This window comes from Cydia splendana, chromosome 11 (assembly GCF_910591565.1).
Source record: "Cydia splendana chromosome 11, ilCydSple1.2, whole genome shotgun sequence".
Taxonomy (NCBI): Eukaryota; Metazoa; Arthropoda; class Insecta; order Lepidoptera; family Tortricidae; genus Cydia; species Cydia splendana.
In genome coordinates, this window is record NC_085970.1 from 16,794,272 (window position 1) to 16,819,285 (window position 25,014).

General features: G+C 37.3%; 2 protein-coding genes and 1 long non-coding RNA gene across 4 annotated transcripts in view; all 3 read right to left on the reverse strand.

Moving 5' to 3' along the window:
• Window positions 1-25,014, reverse strand: part of LOC134794983 (uncharacterized) — a 312,799-nt gene that overhangs the window by 189,628 nt on the left and 98,157 nt on the right. The gene's annotated exons all lie outside the window — the stretch shown is intronic.
• The window catches only part of LOC134794914 (uncharacterized), a 443,559-nt gene that overhangs the window by 106,906 nt on the left and 311,639 nt on the right, over window positions 1-25,014 (reverse strand). The window lies entirely within an intron of this gene.
• Window positions 1-25,014, reverse strand: part of LOC134794898 (stromal interaction molecule homolog) — a 145,924-nt gene that overhangs the window by 53,442 nt on the left and 67,468 nt on the right. For both annotated transcript variants that reach the window (XM_063766743.1, XM_063766742.1), the window contains exons 2-5: window positions 13,082-13,212; window positions 12,151-12,270; window positions 10,805-10,917; window positions 7,071-7,186 (exon numbers count right to left, since the gene is read on the reverse strand). In XM_063766743.1, coding sequence (XP_063622813.1) covers window positions 7,071-7,186; window positions 10,805-10,917; window positions 12,151-12,270; window positions 13,082-13,212 — 480 coding nt within the window. The remainder of the gene's footprint in view (window positions 1-7,070; window positions 7,187-10,804; window positions 10,918-12,150; window positions 12,271-13,081; window positions 13,213-25,014) is intronic.

Consider the following 25,014-nt stretch of genomic DNA (forward strand, 5'->3'; position numbering starts at 1 on the left):
AGCGTTTATTAAACGCTGATACGTTACGACTTAAGTTTGGACCCTAAAAATATCATGTTTCTGAACGCACCCTTTGTTGAACTTATTTATTTACTCTATGGTATAGCGTCTATGCTTTTAAAAAGTTAAATGTCACTGAGATATTTTGCGAATTATAACCTTACCTACAAAAAACTTTCGCCGCATTTATCATTTATTACTAGATTCATCTATATTTTAGCCATTACTGTAATAACAAATTTGAAAACTAGATATGAGTGTGATCAAACTTCGAACAATACTTACTTAGAACTTCAATATTTAGTTTGCCAAAATGCGAACTTGGAATGGAATTAAATCCACTAATAAACACAGGTAATCAACCAAATAATGAGAAAAGGAGTCAACTTTCGTTCTCATACTCTAAACTGAACGCAAAACCTCTGTAAAGTTCCCTGTATTTTATAAAATAACCAACCTAGTATGTATAATCAACTCTAATTTTAATGAAATTGTTACAGACTACTATAAAACTGTGCTAAATTTGAACAACAGACCACCATAAAAGCAATAGATATCCAGCTATGCCTATAACTGGACACCGGACTACAGGAATTTGCAACTTTGAAAATCAAACAATGTTAAATCATGAGAACACAGGCACTGGCAGTGCGCTGAAGAAGTATATCTTCACAAATCAAAGTCATTTACTAATCAGGAACCAACAGAAGTCACTTGCCGGAGACTATCAACCTTGCTGCTGCCGGACACTCAAACATTTCCACTTCTCTGCCGTTCCTGCAAACTTCCAACTACTGCCAGCGACGCCTCAGATTTGATCCACCTTCATAAATAAGTTCAACGGGCATTAAACATTAAAAGTGTACTGAAACCGCCGTTGTATAATAAGTTTAACTCAAAATATTGAAATATGATGGCAAAAGACTTACAAATTGATGTGGCACTATTGTATCATTACTATTTATAATAAACAATGCTAAACTTATTGTGTTTTTTACTACAATGAACCCTTTTTAGCTCTGTGTAAGTATCTTACATATTTCATATAAACAAAATTTGTATCAAAGCTATTGATAACAGTGAAAGCAAGCCACTAACTAAAATAAATTACTACACAAAATTGTCCTAAAATTGCAAGCTTTCAAGTTGAAGTCTGTCTAGAAAAAAAACGTTCCAAAATCAAGTATGTACACACTGTATGTTCATACAATTTACCAAAAACAATTTCCTACGTTCTTACAACTGAAAAATATCCATCTGTGGCTAAATATCTAATATATTTTTAAACTAAAAGGTATTTTGAGTTAAAATTTTACACTTAACCAATACTTCTCAAATTTCTTAACAGTTTCTGCACAAGCTCAGTAGCTTTTCGAACTTGACCTAAAAGATCATTGATTTGACCTTAACAAAATGACTTACAACTCAATTGCAGTACTTATAAAGCTCTGCCCAAATATTTGTCTATAACTAACCAAGTTATACAACAAAATTAAAAAAATGCTTTTTAAGTCCTCAAAAATGCAAAATATCTTAGGTCTCAGTCTTTAGAGACTAGCTCATAAGCATAAAAAGTAGCAAAATGTACTAAAATTTTGACACTTTCAACTTCCTGACAAAATGTCAGCACAAATTTTACTAACTGAAAATCAAAGCATTTCATTTACGGATTTCACCAGAAATTCTGAATTTCGTGCAGAACATTGGACAAAACTAACTGTAAAACAGCTAAAGCTTAACCTGGATGGTATCAAAGTGTGCAAAGCCAAAGCACAAGCTCAAAATTAATACTTAACCGTAAGTATTACAAAACTTTTCTCATCAATATGTAATGTAGGCTTGTGCCTGCTCGGTCACTACAGAGAGCGCTCCGCTCTCGGTCAATCGGTCAAACGAACTAGTTCGGTCTTTTAGTTCCTTTAGTTCAGTTCGGTCTTTGAGAGCTGGGAATGTATGAATCGATTTTACAGTAGTTTTTTCCTAAATCTTTGGCAACTGAATTACGATTCAAGTTGTACGATACTATATGACGATTAAACATCAAAAAGCTAGACATAATAAAATAATATAAAAAAAACAGAAAAAATATTTGATTTTTCTTCATACTTTTCAGGTTTAGGACTGTTTGTCACTCTTTTTTCTCGTTCGCACTCGTGCCAGCGTCATTGTGAACCATTTCGTTCAGTCTATTTTCTGTTTCACTCATGTCAAGCGCTCACCAATCCCACTGAACTAAAGGACCTAAAGACCGACTAAGAGCGTACAAAAAGATTTAGTTCCTTTCGGTCCTTGATGGGATTTCATTCTTAACAGTTCTTAGTTCATGACCGACACAAGCCTAATGTAATGGCAATGATATAAACTGAATTTGATGGAAATAGTTAGCTTAAAACAAAAAGGGAATTACCTTTAATGGGCGCCATATTGTCACGGGGGTATTCCTTGCCCGGCTGGGGCTTTGCCCAGGGGAAACTCACGGACAATTAAGGTTACTAAATTAACCAATCTAAATCTTAACCAAAAACTCAAGCAGGTGCTTACACTTATTTCCATCAACTATTCAGGGGTTTCTAAAGGATGTCAAAATGAAATGTTAGTTTTGTGACACATAATTTATTTCTATTCTCACACTGGGGAAGTTGTTCTACGAGTAAATCATTTATTAAGCTAGCATTAAGCACCCTATTCTACAATGTCAGACGATAGAGCCGGGTCGCGCCACAAATGGTTCTACAATGATTTACAAGCAGACCCATCCAAATTTGTTAGTCCCCAATTTATCATTTGCCATCACATATGATTCTACTAAATTCTTTAACTTTAAATTTGGAAATGCTTCTAGGATGGAAGGAAAGCGTACACCAACCTCATAACAATATTGCACCGCGGAGCACCACAGAAAGCCAAAGGCCTCAGCTTGAAGGTGTCGTCTCCTCCACCCAGCAGAAAAGCGAAATTCTTATGGCGAACTGCTCACCAGACACACTTGAAGTTTTAGGAATATGGACAGACTTCCATACTCTGATATGCGAACTGATTTCACATACGTAGTAACATAAAAACGAAAACCCGTCAGCTGAAAGAAACAATTCAAGATTAATAACTAGAAGCATGTGCTCTGCTAACCTAAGAGACATTATATGATCTAAGTTTCTCACCAGCTGGAAATTCCTACAGTGGACTCATCTCACAGCTCTGATACCCATCCCACCACATTGTTTCGCCAGGAGACTGGAAACAAAACGAATGGTCAAATAAGCAGGGACAAAGATTCAACAAGGAGTCAAACCTGAAGACAATTATATTATCATATTCTACTTACTGTCTGTGGCAAAATAACTTCTGCATGAGCTTCCTAGCTCATGGATACAGCGGCTGCTGCCTAACCAAGACTCGGATCGATGCTACCAGAGCATGATGTATTTAGCTTCACTTTCTAAATTAAAAGATGCCCATCCAGGGCAAAAGCCAACCAGGAAATGATCTCAACCTAACTGTCCCTGGGATAACACAATCAAAATAACAGTAACTAATGAAATTCATGGAATAATTTTTATATGTAAGTCCAACATATAGAAATAAATCATATTTAATTATCTAAACATATTTCCACCTTTTTTGTATTTAAAAATTAAGTTTTGATTTAAATATTTAATTAATATTATTCCATCAATTTAGGATTTAATTTGAAGTAGCAACACCATCAGATTTAATTAGTTTCTCATTGGCCAAATGGTTGTCATTTGTTTTGTTGCTACATCAATGACTTCCTTGCCATAAAACAAAACTATACTATATTCGAGACAATCCTAAAAACGTAAAACTGGATCATTCATGCAAAGTGCCGTGTCACACTATCGATCAAATTCCTATTCAGGATCAGAAGCTTGTATGGGACAAAAAAATCCAGCTAGAAAAGCCACAAACCGAGGAATACTTTTCCCATATAATTTTTTATGAAGATGGAAACTTTTATGTCAATTTTAAGCCAATTTTATGTTATTTTATGCAATTTTTTATGTCAATCGATTCCATTCCTATCCAGCATCAATATAGTTTCCTAGGCATGGGAACTCTGTTATAAACAACGCAAACTAATTGTGTTTGGGGTTGTTGGAATTGTCTCGATGAGTATTTAGTTGCCTGTGGAAAGAAAAGTAAGTACATCTTCTTCCTCGCGTTATCCCGGCTTTTTGCCACGGCTCATGGGAGCCTGGGGGCCGTTTGACAACTAATCCCGAGAATTGGCGTAGGCACTAGTTTTATCGAAAGCGACTGCCATCTGACCTTTCAACCCAGAGTGGAAACTAGGCCTTGTTAGGATTAGTCCGGTTTCCTCACGATGTTTTCCTTCGCCGCAAAACGACTGGTAAATATCAAATGATATTTCGTAGGTACATAAGTTCCGAAAAACTCATTGGTACGAGCCGGGATTTGAAGCCGCGACCTCCGGATTTAAAGTCGCTGCAGGCTCTTACCGCTAGGCCACCAGCGCTTTTCGGAAAGAAAAGTACAGTCAGTGATAAAAGCTTGTACCAAAACTGAAACTTTTGCCAAAAACTTATTCTTCAATGACATATTTTTCAGCACGTGTGACATTACAGTAAACACACTCATACCTACAGCGCACACTCGTGATCATCGTGATGTGTTATTATAATAATGGTCGGCCATTAACTTGCGTCGCCGGTTTATTATAAATGAGGGTCGTTAAGATAAAAAAAAATCGCTTTGTGATGTGAGGTTGATGTACTGGTTTTAAATATTTGGGCGATCGGGCTAGAGTTAGGACATGTTAGATATGTAACAAAACATATACAGTACGACTCATGGTTATACTATACCAAAGATATATGTATATAGTAGTTATATCTTCATTAATTAAGCTCTTGTCCTAATTAGACTGTTGTTGTTAATTTTTAAATTTTAGTTATCCCGCATTTTGTTAAACTTATTGGTTTATGAAGTACATATATATATATGTATAGACATTAGTTATAAGAAACCTGTACCGTTTGTGCCCAAATAAACATTAAAACATATGTAACTTCGTACAAGATAAGTAAATTCTAATGAAAAAACGTGCTTCGGAAATCAAGAAAAAGTTATATTCGAACATATGGCGCCACACCTTTGGCGTATACTCGTATTACTCGTCTCTATTAAAATTCTCTTTGGTACCTACATACACAAGAATTAGCAGTAAAGAACTTAGTTTTATGAAAATACGTAGAAAAACAAGGTCTAATTTTTTTTTAATAAGCAGAAACTGATACGAATGAAGTATATATTCATCACTATCACCAAAAAGAATAGATAGTATAGAGGGGTCCTGTCATTGTAAATTTTGCAGTCACTGTAAATTTACTGCCATCTATCGACACACAACTAAAACTCAATATGAAAACGTATAAAGTTATCAAAAAATGTATATATATGGATAAATGATTTTATTCTTTTTATATCATTTTGATCCATGTTCATTCACTGATATCTATGTGTTAAAATTGTTAAATATGAAACGGTGTCGTCACGCCATCTAGCCGAGGATAGGCTAAAGGTGTGTGCGGCATCTATTCGAGAATGACTTTTACTTGAATTCCGAGGCACGTTTTTTCCTTAGACTTTATTCGTCTTATACGAAGTTACATATGTCTTTGCTATCACTATACTCGTATTAGTCGTATTATAAGTCACACGACTCAATATAGCTTTAAACTTGGCAACATAGCGCGCCATCTATGTACAAACTTGAACAACGCGACACCACATAACTGCGCTCTCCTGCGCAAACTATTACTCATAGCATAGACGGAAGTTCCATTTTCTGACGACAGGTGAGACGAGACGGCTGGCATAGAGTATAAAGGGTCTAGCAGGCTAAGGAAGGAGAAGTGGCCCCTGTGACGAATATCGGATTTTTATAATGTCATTTGTTGTCATCTTATAATATAGAAACACCTTAACTTTCAGGCTTTTGAAAAGAGCTGTCATAAAATTCTCTGACATTTTAATCATTATTTTTCAGGGAATTAAATATTTAAAAAAAATCTGAGTTATACTCCTACTCATTCTTTGTAGCTATGATTTGGTTTGATTGCTCTACCTTATATAGTTCAGGAAAAACGACTTTGAAAAATGTGCCCATAAAATGACGTTTTTGACATTATCTCGGTGACGGACGGTTCAAGATAGGGGGCTGAAAGTTAAGGTGTTTCTATATTATAAGATAGCCAACAAATGACATTATAAAAATCCGATATTCGTCACAGGGGCCACTTCTCCTTCCTTAGCCTGCTAGACCCTTTATATTTTTTTAACTGATTGACAAAAAAGGAAGTAAGTAATATTTTTCGAGTGTAAGTTTGTTTATATATTTATTTGGCACACCATGCCACCAAACGCAGATATAAAAAAATCCCTATCGAATTCATTTTTTAAAGCGAAATATAAATAAGCAGTCCCACTTTTGGTTTGAGGTCAAGTAACGTCTTTGCCAGAAATACTTTATCTATAATTATGATCGTAAATAGTACACATCAGAATTGAAAGACAGGAAAGGTTAGGATCGTTAGGAGCCTGATGTTTACACATTGATTAGTGTTTAGTACGAGATCATAAATTTGCTACTTGATGCGTTTAGTTTAGATGTAAAAACAGGCCATTAGGGTGGTATTCCACCTGTCCAATGTGTATTTTATCTCACATTTTGCTTAATAAAGAGAGAGTGAGACGCAATGACATTAGACCAAGGTATTGGACAAATGGAATACCACCCTAACACAAAGCTGTGTTTTCATAATAAGCCGATTTCCTAGTACCGCGGAAATAATGGCTCCGATCCGATAAGTAAACGTGTGCGTGTGAAACCGGCTTGATATGAAGCTACATTTCGGCTAGTTAGGGTTATCAAAATTCAAGTTATTATCTTATCTGTGGTTGTGCACGCAAAGGGACGTCAAGTTGTGCCAACCCTAATAATTGCTCGGAGCAATGCTGAGCCGAACGGAGCCGAGAATGCCCGAACGCTCCAGTTTCCTACTCCTGGTACAAATAAGAATGGATATTACCTTTAGGGGGCCCGAATAGGACCACGTCCATGGCCTTGAGGGCCAGCTTCTGCTTGTGTATGGGGTCCTTGATGCCAAGGACGTTGCTTAAGTATTGCATGTTGTTCACTGCCAACCTGCGGAAGGAGATAATGTTACGAATATTTTATCTGCCCACAATGTCACATACTAGTCATGCTGGAAAAAATTTTGTCGTCGAGACATGTTGCTGCCACAGAATAAATAATAGTACTACCGTACAGAAAGGAAACTTCCTACAAAACCGAAGTTTGACAGCGGTTCAGGACCGAATCATGCAGTCCCTTTCTAATGTATGGCACTATCCCTTTCGGCTATTTAGAGTTGTCAAAATTCAAGCCATTATCTTATCTGTGGTCGTGCACACACAGGGACGTCAAGTTGTGTCAACCCTAATAATTGCTCGGAGCAATGCTGAGCCGAGCGGAGCCGAGTTTGGCCGAAGTCACGAGTTTCGCACCCCTGTCGCTGCGTGATGACGCGAGCCGCAGACGACACGTCGGCCGACCGCAGATCATACATGTATGCATCAGCCAAAGACATATCTAACTTCGTATAAGACGAATAAAGTCTAAGGAAAAAACGTGCCTCGGAATTGAAGCAAAAGTCATTCTCGAATAGATGGCGCACACACCTTTAGCCTATCCTCGGCTAGATGGCGTGACGACACCGTTTCATATTTAACAATTTTAACACATAGATATTAGTTGAATGAACATGGATCAAAATGATATAAAAATAATAAAATCATTTATCCATATATATACATTTTTTGATAACTTAATACGTTTTCATTTTGAGTTTTAGTCGTGTGTAGATAGATGGCAGTAAATTTACTGTGACTACAAAATTTACAATGACAGGACCCCTCTATACTATCTATTCTTTTTGCATCAGCAGTAAAGTCGCAACAGTATTGAAGTTGTAGTTGACATCCGAATGTCACCTTAAAAATCACAGTGATCTATGCCCATAGACTAGGAATCCTCTAGACCGGGGGTCTCCAAACTTTTTTACCTGAGGGCCATATTACGCCTCAGAAACTTTCGCGCGGGCCACCGTGGGTTTTTGCGCCGGGGGAGGGTGTCTGGTTGCTGCTGTTAGGAACAGTTCCGCTCTCAATTAATGCTGAACCCCGCGGGCCGGATTGGAACGTCTCGCGGGCCGGATTTGGCCCGCGGGCCGGGGTTTGGAGAGCCCTGCTCTAGACGGACATTAGAGCAATTATTTCATGAAACCGATGCTGCCAAAAATACAGGAGGGCGGGGGACTAGGTGAGCGAGTCCCGTGCCGTAATTGGTCCGTTCAAAGACACGGGCGTCACACAAAGACACTTTGACTCGAAAATGGAGTAAAATTACCGTATATTTGTGGCAGGGGGGGGTAGCGCTACTATGCTCAGTCTGGAGGATGTCTTGTCTGTGTCTACGCCTAACCCAATAAGATAGATGTATTAGATGTCGGCCGCTACCAATAGATAATTGTCCCTCCCTAACACACATGTTCTCTATCTCGCACTCTCGACTACTATTAAGTTTAAATATTGAGTGATAAATACTCTGGCAAGGCAACTTTGTCAGTACAAAAAGGCGCAAAATTCAAATTTTGTTCGGTAGTTCGATCCTTTGCACCTACATTTTTCAAATTTGAGTACTAGCAAAACTGGCTTGCGAGATTATAGCACTAGTATAGGTACATATTAAACGGTAGAATCGTCATCCAGCGACGTTTGACATCACTACGATAACCGGCGAGGTCACATAACTATACTCTGTATCTTTAGGTATTTAAATAAAAGTAAACGAAATCTACCCTCAAATGGCTCCTTAAGCCAGTTGAGGGTAGATGGAAACATTACACGGTTAAATAATGTAGGTTAAAGTCAGGTTGTTCAGTGACTGATCCAGGCGATTTTGTAATTAGTCGGTTAGCCAATAAATGTTATAACTACCCGAAAATTTACAAATTCTTGGTTTACTTTTATTTAAATACCTAAAGATACAGACTATAGAGATGTTCCATCCTAAGTAGCTAACACACTATCGCACATATATATTGTGATAGTGTGTTAGCTACTTTAGATTGGTTCTGTTCGAGAGCGTTGTCGCATATTATTTTCAGACCTATACTTTCATATTTGTGATTCCCTAATAAATATTGTTTAAAGTGGTGCCTGGTGTTTTTACTCTTACAGCTTCAGAAGTGCGATGTGAACTTCTCGCCTACTACGATATGATTTGTCGGAAATTGGCATTACGAAATTAACCTCGCGTAGTCATATCTGTTTCATTGTTGTGAACGTTATCGTTATATAAAATAATTAATCTGATTGTAATGAGTAAACGCATCAACACCACTCATCAGTGAGGGAATAAATTGATGTCAAAAGTATACCTACAACTAACCTAACTAAACTAACCTCATCCGACAATTACAAGTATGTGACTAACCTACTAAACTACTACCGGCTGCCTTTGCCTTGTCTTGTGTTTGCTTTCAGATACCTATTGCAGTTATGAACAAGTACATCAATGATCATGACTGTCAAAAAAAAATACATATTGTCAGTGTAATAAAGCTGCTTGTATGTATTACAATATTCACAGCAGAAGATCACAAGACATAGGCAGATGTATGACAGATACCATTATAATGCAATGGTATGGTATGAATAAAATAAATCCTTGGGATTACAGAGTAAGAATTGAAGTTAACTCAGGTAAGAAGTCGTTGACCCAACACCTAAGAATGCTCCGGGGCCATAGTGGTATTCTAGCCTGCATGTGGTATTTTAACACGGTAATGTTTTCTTTTGTCTAACAATCAAATCTGTGGATAACCGCCATTAGTCACGATGCTAAAAATTGGTGACATGATGTACCTACTTGATTACGTCGTCATTGAGGGTGATTATGTAATTTATTAACAATGTTGCTAAAGAGCGCTCATGAGTTCTGTCCAATCATAACTGCAACTTTCTCATGTATTTACAGAAGTAGACCTTTGACTGTCATGGTTATTACGGTATAATTTTATGGCTATCAAGCCGGACCTGTGATCAAAGGGTCTAACTGTGCCATTTGCGCATTAATATATCGTCGAAACCTCATCATGGTTATTTTGAACAACATTGGTGGTATACTAATGTCGAAGCCTGTCGATGGCTCTAGTTCTAAAGGTGACTTATAACGCCTTGTTATATTAAGGAACTGAGGCTTTTGACATGTATGTTACAGAGTTTTGTCAATAAGAGTTTGTACTGTTTACATGTGCTGTATCGGAGGACAACTATGCACACGCATGAGACGTGTCCCACGTGAGCCTCCCACCAGTTGAGGAGCCAACTCAACGGAGGGGCCAACTAGTAACGAACAGGTGGAGGCTACCGCCACCTGGTGAAGGCCCAGCTTGCTGCGACTGCGTTGGCTGCGGCAGTCTTCAGTGGCGGCTGATGACAGTGACCTGACGGGGCGTAGGTCGGGTCAGAAGATGGCCGAGCTAAACGGTAGAATCGTCATCCAGCGGCGTTTGACATCACTACGATAACCGGCGAGGTCACATCACTAGAGATGTTCCATCTTAGATTGGTTCTGTGCGAGAGCGTTGTCGCATATTATTTTCAGACCTATACTTTCATATTTGTGATTCCCTAATAAATATTGTTTAAAGTGGTGCCTGGTGTTTTTACTCTTACAATATCGTTGTGTGAAAATTACCTGGGCAGCGTAGCGCCTGTAACTTTGTGTTGCAGAAACAGACTTCTGTACTGCGGGAGGTCTACAGACTGTGTTAGCCATTCCACCGTCTGCTCCGCCGTCCAATTGTGCACCTGAAACGAAAGAGTTATAAATTAGGGTAATTATACAAAATAATAAATTTGAGGCATGGAAGGGTCATTGGAGTAACTAGGAAATCTGGATTACTGATGATTTGCTACAGCATGGAGAAAAAAATACATAGAGTGAGCACACTCCATACATCGGTTTTAGTACCAAAACGACTATTATTTTCGTAGTCGACATCTAGCATCGAGTAGCCAAATTATCAGTACTGCTACCTTGACAATAGATGTTCCGACGACCGGAAAGTCTAATGCTCAACAATTTTCAGCTAATATTATAATCGGATTAACCGGAACTCTCTTTCAACTCCTTCTGCTTTTAATGTTAGTTGTAAATTGTGTTCAATACAATTTTCGCGAGTCGCGACACCAGAGAATTCTAGTATCAAGTAGCGGTACTGATAATTCCGCTACTCGATGCTAGATGTCAACTACGAAAATAATAGTCGTTTTGGTATCAAAACTGATGTATGGATTGAGCATTCTATTCTTACTATATTTCTCTATGGTAACAGGGGGACTAAAGCAAAGAAATTCAAAAACTCTCATGCCGTTACTGACAGGTTTATAATGATTTTTGGTAGTTCAAGGAATACGCTCATTAGAACTCGATTAGGACGTTAAAAGCCTCCTGTTACGGTTGTCATCAGGAGCTATTTCTCCGTTGACACCGTAACGCGTTTACGCTGTAAGCTGCGAACAGCGACAAGTCCAATGCAACAGCAACGTGCCATGTGGAATCAGTGGAATGCAGCTACCTTCCCATGTCATGTGACAGCATTCGGCGACAGGCTTTACTGTAGGCCTAGCACATGATTGGCGCGACAGTATAGACTACCCGTCTTTTTCTATGTTAATTAAAGAGGGACGGGAAGTCTATCTCGCCGCGAGATACTGTCGCGCCAATCATGTGCTAGCCCGGCTGGTTAGCATAATTGGAAAACCGTCTCATGGTGTCGCTCTTATAAAAAAATATCAGATGCAATGGAAAATCAAGTTTAGCGCACTATTTTAGGTGCACCTAAGCGTGTACCATCACGCTCCGCGATTGGTACGCCATTTAGGATCCTAGCTAAATTGGTTGTTCCATACTGCAATGTCCAATTTAGCTAGAAACCTAAATGGTGTGACTGTACAACGGGCGCTAATGGGACATAGCGTGCGCTTAGTTACTTCTGCTGCTATTTGAACAAAGTAATAACGCTATGTTGAGTAACTCACTTCTGATCTAAGCCAGGCCTCCCACAGCTCCTTGACGGATATGTGCATGTCATCGTTGTGGTGGAAGGCTCGCTGTCGCTTCTCGTACCCGCTGTCATACTGCAACTCCTCGCGGAGGAACTGGAATAAGATAAAACATAGGTCATTATTAAGAAAGTAGATGCTACTAGAACAAGTACGTCTAATCTGAACAGAAGGGGGTGTGTAAAAGATTTGTATGGATGAAAGATGGAGTTCGTATGAATTGTGCCAATAGTCATGGTTACAATCATTAAAATCGGTAATTGCCGCCTTCTTTAGGATCAAAAGGGACACGAATAAAGACACAAACATGACCTTCTTACCTGTTTAAGTCTAAGGAGTTAATTTTGGATTAATCATTTAAGAAAATTACTCCTACTGAGGTCCCGTTGGCATCGATAGTTGCTTGTGAACTGTGTGATGGCTTCGAGCCCTCGGTTCTGACACCCGACTCGTTAGTAACCTATAGTTTGTAACAGTAACTTACAACGTCAGTCACTCTCGCTAAGGTAGACATTGCCGTTAGCATCGTCGTCTAGTTGCTTGTGGAGCTGCGTGATGGCTTCAAGCCCTCGGTCCTGACACCCGACTCGTTAATAACCTATATACAGTTTGTAACAGTAACTTACATCGTCACTCTCTAGCGAGACCTTAGCAGGTCGACATTGCCATTAGCATCGTCGTCTAGTTGCTTGTGGAACTGCGTGATGGCTTCAAGCCCTCTGTTCTGACACCCGACTCGTTAACATTACCTACAGTTTGTGACAGTAACTTATATCGCCACGCTCGCTAAGGTCGACATTGCTGTTAGCATCGTCGTCTAGTTGCTTGTAAAGTTGCATTTTGGCTTCAAGCCCTCGGTCCTGACACCCGACTCGTTAATAACCTACAGTTAGTAACAGTAACTTACATCGTCACTCTCGCTAAGGTCGACGTTGCCGTTAGCATCGTCATCTAGTTGCTTGTGAAGTTGCGTGATGGCTTCGAGCCCCGCTCGGTCCTGGAGACATCCAGGCTCGTTGTGACACGCCTCCACGAGGACTGGAAATAGAAAATGATATGGTCAGATTTGTCTTCAGTTGCATGGCAATATAGGCGGTCTAAAAACTTATAAAAAGTAACACGAATCCGATAAACACCTACGAGATACTACTTCCAAGTCGTTTTCATGTTTTAAAGAGCTTTAAAATAGTTTCGCTATCAGCCATTTATCGATGATTGCATGAAAATCAGTGAGGGTTTGTTAGAAAATAAATGACACACAACGAGTGTATGATTTATTTTTTTACAAACTTTCATCTTAATTTTTTCACATTGTAAGATATGACTGTCGAATTCATTTCGGGCGAATGAAATGATAGTTTATTTACGTTGTAATAAACGAATATGTCTGTCTGTTTACACCCTACGCATATTACATCTGCTAACGATTAATACGCACAGTAATGAAATAACTATCAAAATAAATGCTTTGCAAAATGAGCTTTAATTTCATGGTAAGTAAGGTGATTGTGAAACAGCAGCATATGGCAAGATAGGAGTTTGCTGGAGTTATCAATGAAAATTAAATGCTAGCAAATGTCATTGTTTACGTGCAAGATAAATAGAATGGCTGAATGGCCTGTTTCTGGCCCTACGTTACAATTGTTACGTTATGAGAACATGTACCTACGATTATAAATCAAAATTAATTTAGGTTTCAGTCAGTAAGTTTTCACAATAGGTTCACAGGCATTTATACCTACTAATTGGCATCCAATTTGTGCATTACTGTTTTTTGTAGGTACTCGCCAATCATCACTATTTTAAGATATTTTGCAACGCTTGGGTGTTACCTACTAGCAAGATTAAAATAATGAATTATTAGCACCCAGACGAGGATATGATGTTTTGATGCGACTGAACCAACCAGTTTAGACTGTCCAGTATGTACCTACGGATACATTTATGATGTGTGATTTTTTATCGTCAATTGTGTCGTGTGCCGTGCGTCACCCTTGCAAAGTCACAAAGACAGCCACGATGTCAAGACGACATAAGGGGGTTTTTAGGAAAAGATTGCTTTATTTGGAAAAACTTACATAGAGTATGCGCGGAAAGAGAAGAATCGTGAAGTGTATATGGGCTCCCTTACATTCCACGACTCTTCTCTTTCTGCACAAACTCTATCTTGGGTTATTTTGACTCAAAATCAGAAGAAAAAAAAGTGTCCTAAGTTTATCTTTGTCATACAAATTATGGATGTCAGTTTTGTGTAATGGATGTAAAAATGCGTCACAAATCTGATCATTTTTTGGGACATTTTTTTCCCTATTTAAATCTATCTGTAGTCCTCGTGATTCTGAGTAGAAAATTAACCAAATAATGATGGTTTTTCGACAAAAAGTAAATGGTACACAATCATTTTTCTATAAATGCCCATAAACACGATCTACGACCGCTGTACAGTCCCTGCAATAATATGTTACTCTTCGAAGGCCGCAAAAATATGTGACACGCTCTTATGGCTCTACAAATACGATCGTGTCAGATATTTTTGCGGCCTTCGTTGTGTAACATATTGTTGCAGGTGACTGTAAAACTGAGAAAACTTTGTGAATTATGTACTTTATATCTATACGACGCACTTCACTAAAAAATATCAGCTGTCACCACGCATGTCCATTATTTATATAATTTAAACAGTTTACTTTTAGGCTACAACAGGTGTGACCATTTAACACGTCGTAAGATAAGTATCTAAATCTATTTTAGACAAATATTTGATATTTGACACTTTAACACCGGATGGTGAAACCGTGCGTCTTTAAACTCGGGTTCGCTGATACCATCGACTCAGGTTTAATAAAAATAAGTAAAATATCGTTTTTTGGTAGTGATCGTTTACCCTAGCCTGAAAATGGGTAAAATAGAAGATATAATTACAAAGTATCCTAGGCTGTGTTACAGATATTTAAAATATGTTCTAATATATAATAGAACCAGGTTAATCTATAAAGTGATTAAGTTAAGCCGAATTAATTAAATTATAGTTACCTAATGGTGACATATAAATAACACATGTTTATGTCTGTCAAAGTTAAAGATAAAAGTCTAAAGATGTATTGCAAGTGAGCTCAGAGGCAACGAAAAATATTCTTTTGGTTATATGTAAAGTACAGTTTGTTCAAGTATTCAACAAACAACACAGACAAAACATCCTCCAGACTTAGCATAGTCGCGCTACCCCCTCTGCCACGCATACGGTAATTTTACTCCATGTTCGAGTCGAAAGTGTCTTTGTGTGACGTCCGTGTCTTTGAACGGACCAATCACGGCACGGGACTTCGCTCACCTCGTCCCGCGCACCCCCGCATTTTTGGCATCATCGGTTGCATGAAATAATTGCTCTAAACTCGGTCTAGAGGATTCCTAGTCTATGACAAACAATAAACAAAAAATAAAACACGTGAATCGGTCATTCGGATATAAACACTATGATTGCCTTTACTATATAACAAGCCACATGACTAAGCAATTCGCTGTCCGTTCAGTTTAGAGAGATAAAGATAAATATTATAATTATTTACCTAATTTAACTATTTAGCACCTGTGATAATATTATTTTATTTTTTTGGGGTGTTATGGGCCTTTGAGTGCCACGTCGACCAAGCAGTGATCTATTGTGACGGCCCTTTAAAGTTCATTACTAATGCCCGTTGATAAAATTTTGCCGTGGCAAAATGGCGGGATAACGCGAGGAAGAAGAAGACTATTGTATTACTTAGCTATATTTTAAATATCGTAAGCCGTAAAGGTACATCATAGCTGCTGCATTGAAAAAACACCCTATCACCTGTACTAATGTATTTACACCTATGATGACGAAATAAAATTATTGATTGATTGATTGATTGACTAATCCAGAAAATTCCAGATTCTTTGGGTCGTAATGTTCTGTAAAGTCTATTTCAATAGAACTTGCTAACTATGTAAACAAACCGCCATATTGAAATTGTCTCTGAATGATGAATTTACTAGTGATGGGCAAGACTCCTACTTACTACTTTACTAATGTCAAACCATCTCGAATAATAAAATACCAAAAGTAAAAAACAAGTAGTTACATATTTTTAATTTGTTTAATCACGATCAGAAGACAAATTAGTACTTAAGAATGATGTATTGATGTATTTTATAACCGCGGCGGTAGGTACAGATCATGGGTTGGGTAGTGTGTAGCGGGTTTATATCACAAACTTTAGTCACAACACTACCCATCATAGGCAATTGTAGAATTTAAAAGAAACAAAACCGTCATTCCATCAGGTCCTCATAACCTAACTTATGAACCCATTTTAAACTTTTAATTGAATATCCAAGATACAGTTATATATTTATGTATTTTACGGAACGGACCGTTTCAATAGTGTATATGTGTATGGTTTCAATGGTATTTGATGAGGTGGTGTAAAAATTCAAAGAGAAACAGTGATAAAACAAAGTTACGTTGTTTGTTTACATAGTTAGCAAGTTCTATTGAAATAGACTTTACCTCATAGAGTTCAATACTTGGACAACGCAAGATATCATGCAAAACTAATATGATACGTTCATAACTCTAACAAAGAAGATTGTATCCGATTTTCTACGCTAATCATTGTGCAAAATATATCGTCCCTACTTTGAAAAAATCTCGTATCTCACACTGTTACTAAAAACTCGAAACTCAATAAGTCTGTATGCATCCCATACATAGTTATCACATTTTTATTTTTATTGACAGAACAAGATACGAGTGTTTTCCAAAGTAGTCACGATATGCATCTTTGTGTAGCCGACTGTATCGAATCGTCGACAAAAGTTTGACTCACACTTGCCAGTTTTTAAGCCTCGCAACATATTTGAGTATTTTATAAACACTGTGTTGATGTGAGAGTTAAAAATAATTCAATTTAATAGATTAGTCAAATGTATTTTTGATGTAATGGCAGCTTTTATGCACGAATGGGAAGCCAACAATAACGAAAAGCAACGGGTGGATTTATTGTTGGATTCTTGGAGGCGAATGGTATTTATCTGGAGAAATAAGTGTATGGCATTTATCTGAGACTAGCATTTAAGTAGGCACCTACTAATTAAAAACTAAAGTGAGGATAAGGAGGTAAGATAATTATCTTAACTATATTAAAGAAAGAAGTAAGGAAGAAAATATGTACGTTTATTTAACGCCACAACATAGTACATAAAGAAAAAGTAGACATGCAGACATAAAAAAACATAGGATGCTAAAATAGGACACTCAGCACAATGCTGCGGCAATCCGTGGCGCTGGTTTTCAGTGGTTTTCATAATGACCAAAGAGAATTTAGACTAGAGGAATATTGTCAAAGTAAACTATGTAGTCAGTACATTTACTGCCATCTTTTGACACAAATGATAGGCCAAAGGTATGGCGCCATCGTTCGAAAAGATGGCACCATACCTTTGGCCTACTCTCGAGTAGATGGCGATACTTTTTGACATTTAACAAATTTAGCACATATCAGTGAAAAAATAAGGATCAAAGTCAAATGGCATCATTTGTGTCGATCGAAAGATGGCAGTAAATGTACTGACTACATAATTTAATTTGACAATATTCCTCTATTTCAAATTCTCTTTGATAATGACTTAACTAAATTTGTTCTTAGGAACCGCAAGACGTATTTTGAATAGTGGTAAACTACATTTATGGGTTTTGAAACAGGAATTGAACCTGACTCGTAAATATTTTCAAGACGGTAGTAGTTTTTTATGAGATTTTATAGTCGTAACTGTTTATGATTTCACTATATTCACTTGATTCGCTTCATGTATTAACATTATAACAATTTTTAGGCACATTATATATGTTCGCATCGCCTTTGTGTCGAGGATTAATAGTTTTGCAATAGTTTAGTTTAGTATCTACATGCATCATTGAGTCAAACCGCTAAAATCGACGCCAGACGAGCGGTAGACGAAGTTATTTTTGGCTAGCCTATATTGTTATCATTGGAAAATGATATCGCTTTACGATCCATTATTATTATTACATAGATACTCCACTGGTATTTTACTCCATCGCCTAGTTTAAAAATGACTTCTGACCTAATGGCTTAAGTTGCTGATTTCCCATATATAGTTCGCGTTCTTAGCTCAAAGTATAGTCCCGTCCGGCACAAAACATTGACAACTTGTTTCCACTTCTATTTCTTTGCACCTCGATAAGCCGAACACAAAATACTTGTATTTTTTCTTTTTTCAGATCTCAGTTCCGAGTAAAGTTACCTGCGATAATATGTTACTCTTCGAAGGGCGCAAAAATATGTGAAACGCTCTTATAGCTCTACAAATTAGATCGTGTCAGATATTTTTGCGGCCTTCGTTGTGTAACATATTATTGCAGGTGACTGTAGTAATTACATGTGTGTCATGTCTCACTACTTCACGCTTGTCTTGCTCCAAAACTGTCAAACCTTTTAAACAGAAGCAAATAATGAAAGAGCTCGGTTAAGGACAGCCTAAATTTTTCGTAAAATAGTTCAATGTCAATATCGTCACATCTTTAAAGATGTCAATGCTATTGCCAGTTTGTAAAATTTTTAGTCATCCTTAACCTAAGCGATATAAAATACCATGCATGTAGACTGTTAAAATATCAGATTATTACCTAGAGGGAACTGAGTTTTATACTCGTACAGGTATCCTGGAAAAGAAGACTCAGTTTTAGGTGTGTCTTAACCCCTTATTCATAAAACTTTACGGGCCTGATTTAGTTAAATTATGTTTTATCCCTTTCTTACAAATACATAAGACAAAATGACGGATAAAGACAAACGATTCATAGCTAAATCAGGCCAGTAACGCGTTTATGAATAACGCCATTAGCCTGTAGAAAATTCTTGTACCCATGTGAATTCTTAGGTACCCATGTGAATTATTAGGTACCCATGTAAATTCTTAGGTACCCATGTAAATTCTTAGGTACCCATGTAAATTATTAGGTACCCATGTAAATTATTAGGTGCCCATGTGAATTATTAGGTACCCATGTAAATTATTAGGTACCCATGTAAATTCTTAGGTACCCATGTAAATTCTTAGGTACCCATGTAAATTCTTAGGTACCCATGTAAATTATTAGGTACCCATGTAAATTATTAGGTACCCATGTAAATTCTTAGGTACCCATGTAAATTATTAGGTGCCCATGTAAATTACTAGGTACCTACCCATGTAAATTCTTAGGTACCCAACCAAAGGCTTAAGTTAAGAGGATATATAGTGGACGACCGCTGCTCCATACATACAAATGTAGTGAAAGTTTTCCTCTCTGGATAGGTATTGACATTGTGGAATAGTTATTTGTACAACAAGAGATCAAAGTTTGATATTTCTTCGAGTGCTTATTTTGAGTCCCGTGCAAGCGAAAGATTCTATAATAATATATAGCAAAATCGCATTTTGCTCACTGTTTTTAAGAAGCAAAGTACCCTTGTTCGAGCTGCTGAGGTGAAAAATAATTTACACAGTTTTATATATACCTAATATTACCCAAAGCTATGCCCCTTCGTGTGTTTTTTTTTTGTATTATTATAATAGGTAGGAGTTAGTCAGTCAGTCAGTTTTATGGAATTGGTTGTTCGCAGTTGTTGTCAATGTGGCCAGCGACAGCATAAACGTCAAAATCCTATGGAAATATGACGTCACAGTTTGTCGCTGAAAAATCGGTGCGATTAAAAAAAGAACACGGTATAAAGATTAATTAAATACTTAAATAGTAAATGTGGTGCGCCTACCGAATGTACGATATATCACTGTTATGACTGATATCTCTCATATTTTGTGGTATACAACTGACTATTCATCGTAAATTGCTTGCAATTTTACAATGAAATATTGTGTAATATTTTTTAATTTATGTGGAAGGCATGCATCAATGTCTCAAACAAAAGTCTCGTTAAGCCTCGTTTTATAATTTCGACCCTTGGATATTCAGACTCCTAATTATTATGGCACGGTTACATAAATTACTACTATCTAGATTCTAGTTACTAGAGAACAAATGAAATATTATTTAATTAAATATTGGTTTCGGTTGGTTACCGAATGGACACCGCAGGTTAGCCGGGGCAGAGGCAGACCAAAAAAGAGATGGCGGGACGACCTCGACGCATTTTGCAGCGACTGCGGCGGGAGCATGCACCAAACCGTAGCGAGTGGCGGAAGAAAGGGGAGACCTTTGCCCAGCAGTGGGACTCGAAAAAAAAAGCGGTTTATAAAATAACCTAGGTACCTACATAAAAAAAGATTGCTAGTTTACCTACAGTCTTTTCAACAGCAATCAACTTACATTTATCTTATCTCTTACGATATCACATATCAATGCAACCAATCGTAACTAAACTTGTGGCGACAACGCTCGTGTGTCATGCAGTTACATGCGTGCATAACCTGCTACGGCTACGGTAACATCTTGCCTTCAGCATAAAGCCTATTACTGCTTGTTCTCTGTTTGGGCCGAGGGTTAACTGGTAGAGAATGCCTTCTGGCATTAAGTTCGCCTGTTGTACAATTTTTACCGTGCAATAAAGTATAATTAATAAATAAATAAAGCCATAAAAAATCAAAATAAATAAATATACCTACAGTCAACAACCGATCTAACTAAACGGACAACATTTAACATCTACAATTTCTATTATAACATATCTACAACACCTTTTGTCGTGTTACTGGTACGGTTGTGTATTAGGCAATCGTACAGTCGTGTGTAGATCTTTATGAGCTCTTCGTCCGTGTAGATATCACTGCTGCCGACCGATTGTCCTGTGAAGATGGTAATGATGAATGAAAAATATGGGTTACTATAAAATTTACCTTATCGCTAAACAACCATTTCAGCTAGACAAAGACATTCGAATATAAAGAATTTTTGCTGCTAGATCATTTTAAATTGTAACATTCTAAGATCCAGACGTTTTGCTAAAGAGGCATTTATCATTCATGTCTATGTTGTCACAAAGACATAACACAATCCAGAAATTTCAGCTATATTGTCCTTTAGCGATAAGGTAAATTTGATGGTAACCCAAAAATATATATTTACTTGACCCATTCAGTTTATATACGTCTACTCTAAAGGATAAAAATACTGTGTACTTTGTTATCCTTATCAGTAAATACGTTTTGGTTATCTCATTATGTTTTGTTTAGGTATATTGGTTTTATCTCGGCGAACGATAAGCTAATAATGTTCGAGTATAATGTGCAACAAATACCTATTAGTACGATTAAAGTACGCATATAATGGGGATGATCTGCTATTGAGGATCGAAAATCAAAATGCCTGCCTCTATCGCTCTTGCAAATTCGAATGATAGAGAGGCAAATAGACGAACGAACGAAGTGGTTCGCGGTAAGCTATTTGTTATTTGTTAAATCTAATGTTTAATTAATTTCATTTTTATGTGTATTGTTTTTCTTTGTCTTTTCTTTTATTTTGTAGTTTCACAGTGCCTTGGTTTTATACTGTAATGCTGTGTTACTTATTTGATCAATAAATAAATTATACACCGTTTATACTCTTCTGCTGTGGGATGTTTTTACGTTTCTCCGGTTTAGTAGAAACTGCTTATAAAACCGCATTTTGTCTTTTAATGGATAATAAACTGTACAATATAGGGGCCCACAGATTACCAGTTCGCCGGACGATATCAGCCTGTCAGTTAAACGCCAAGGCTTAAGGCTCCGTCACATAGGCGCGTTTTGCGGGCGGGGCGTGAGCGTTTTATACGTCGGCGCGCCCCGCTCAAACCCCGCCGGAAAACGCGCTTGTGTGACGAAGCCTTTAAGAACAGTTTAATACATACCTAGTAAAAATGTTCTTTACCGAACAGTAACGCTCAGCTAGCTTTACGATACTTCATTTCTAACAGCTGGAAGCTTAATTCATGTAATGGGTGCTAAGTATAAAGCAAAAAATAAGTGTGTTAATTAATCCATAGACTTAACTAGATCTTTGTCAATTAACATGATTAGTTTTTGTTACACGCATAAACGATATTTTAAAAGATTCCACTACATTTCCTACGTTTTATAATAGTGAATTAATAGCCAATTCGTCCCCAAATTACATGATACAAATTGCGATTAACCCGGAAGACCGCAAAATAAATGACGTAAAACACGAATTAAGACTATAATGAATTGTAGGAATCTTGTAGACAATTGAAAAATTAATCATCGTTCAGGACTTGTGCCAAATGGCTCATTCAAAATTGGCTTACACCATTGAGCATGAGTACGAGTTCGTAATAATTATCTCTAGTTATAGTAGACTAATTACTGGTAAAGTAGCTGAATATGATGAATCCTGTTAAAAAAACCGGCCGGTGTACACCGTGGAAACGAAGTATCAGAAATGTCAAAGATTTATCAATTTTGAATTGTGTAGTATCAAATATATCGGAGCGGCCAAGATGTTCACAATATCTGAACGCGCACTCTGCGCACACGCTACATCCACGGCCCACGTTTTAATACAAACCGTGGGAAAGCCCACGAAATTTTGTATAGGAACGTGGGTCGTGTACATAGCGTGCGCAGCAGTGGGGCTCCGGCCTAACGCCCTGACAATAGAGCCGTGTTCAGATATTTGTGAGCGCCTTAGCCGCTCCGATATATCTGATGGCAACTGTACACTGTTAGCTCACATCGTAACCACTACTACTATTTTCACCTTTTATACAACTGTCGCATAAAATACCATTATACGAGTACTTCCTTACAATGCCAACCGCTGCATGTGATAACAGTTGCTAGCGAGACAGGCCGGCCTTTTATCTGAACGACCTCACGGCTGAGGTCACATTGCAAATAGGGCCAAGCGGAACATTGTTGTGTATGTCTGTCTAATGTGTACATTGTGTGTCCAGAGCGCAGTTTCTGAATGGATTATGCATAGGACAAGATAGTTATAACCACTTAGACCACTTGAAGTTGTATAAAATAAAAATAACAGAACTGGTACGGGAATTTTGATAAGTGATAATCTATATACAGAGTGATTTTGTTATGTCTGACCATACTCTGAGGGGTGAATGTGTAGGTCATACTGAAAAAGCAAAAAAAAATATTTCTGTCTCATACATTTCGGCGAATCTCATATCATGTCAATATTTTTTATGGAACAGTGATTTTTTTCCAGCGATTTCGGGGTTGGCTCCATAGTAAAAGTTGTTTAGTATGAACTACATATTCACCCCTAAGAGTAAGGTCAGACAAAAGAGTCATTCCTGTATAACAGAAGTCTCATGAGATATTTAAACTCTTAATTCTCTATAATTATAAGTATACAGTTTTTACGGATTTTGAGGTCACGTTAAGCTAAATCTGCCTAACCCTAAAAGTCGATTCGTCCGCGCTATGGAAACTACACGGCCTGATCGTGTGTCGTCCCGCCATCTGCAACTATCATCGCATCTGTTACCATGCAATCCATATGGCGCCCGGCAATAGGATATGCGAGATCCTTGAACTTATCATATTCAATTTAACGTCCTGCTGTGACGTCTATTTTGCGTCCTGCTATGACCGATTTTAGTATGTAAAAAGAGCGCGGCATTCAACGGGAAGGGATACGTCTTAGTTCAAATATACAAGGGTCAATTCAAAACTTTCAATAAACAATTCTTACGATACTCTCGTTAGCGCGATTTAGAGGACTGTGCAAGAACTTGTATGCGATTTTCATTACACTGCAGTCTGCTGAGCAGTGTTGGGCATAATGCAATTAATTTTAATTGCATTACGCATTAAATTACATTTATTGCAATTACTTGTAATGCATTACGCTCGTAATTGAATTAAATTAAATTTGAATTACCTGGTAATTTTTAATTTAAATTACATTAATTCGTAATTGCATTACGCAATTACGTTCAAATTTACCCACGTGGAATGGTTAAGGAAAATATTCAGTCTAGTTTAAAACATTTATAATTAAAACACGTACTCAAAACTTACACAAGAATGTAAAAAAAAAATAGTTGAAAATTTTGAGGATAAGTTCCTTAAAATTGAGTTGCAAAATTAAAACACAAACCCACAAACAAGTATCGCATGCTATATAAAAACAATGAAAATGTTTTACTAAGTGAGTGTAATTTGTAATGCATGAAGTAATGCATTACGAATTAAAATTACACAATGTAATTTCTAATTGCATTGCGAATTACCTACATTTTGTAATGCAGTGTAATTCGTAATGCAATTACTTTTTGCCCAACACTCCTGCTGAGGTATTATCAATGTAACCGATCTATCAAATACCGCATTGTAAGGAAAATCGTGAGTACTCGCACGGTCTAAATGGGGCGGTTTACTAATATGTGGCCGAAAATTGTATGGCAAATTATCACTACCCAAACTATTTTTCCCATAGTATAATTTGGCAAAACTATCAGATGGCAGACCAATGTTTCGCATATATAACATGTCGCAAATGATTATTTACAATATTATCGTATGGCAAAATATTTAGTTGGTCATGTTTCAAAATGTCTTTTATTGTTATGTCGAATGTATTGATAGGCATAAATTATTGTTCGCCTAATATTGTGAATAACGTACCTATCCCTGGGAGCAGTTTCGTTTTTAGGGTCATAAAAAAAAATAACCCTAACCTACCTATCTCTGGGAGCAGTCTCGTTTTACGGGTCATAAAAAAAAATAACCCTAACCTACCTATCTCTGGGAGCAGATTCGTTTTTAGGGTCACCAAAAAAAAATAACCCTAACCTACCTATCTCTGGGAGCAGATTCGTTTTTAGGGTCATC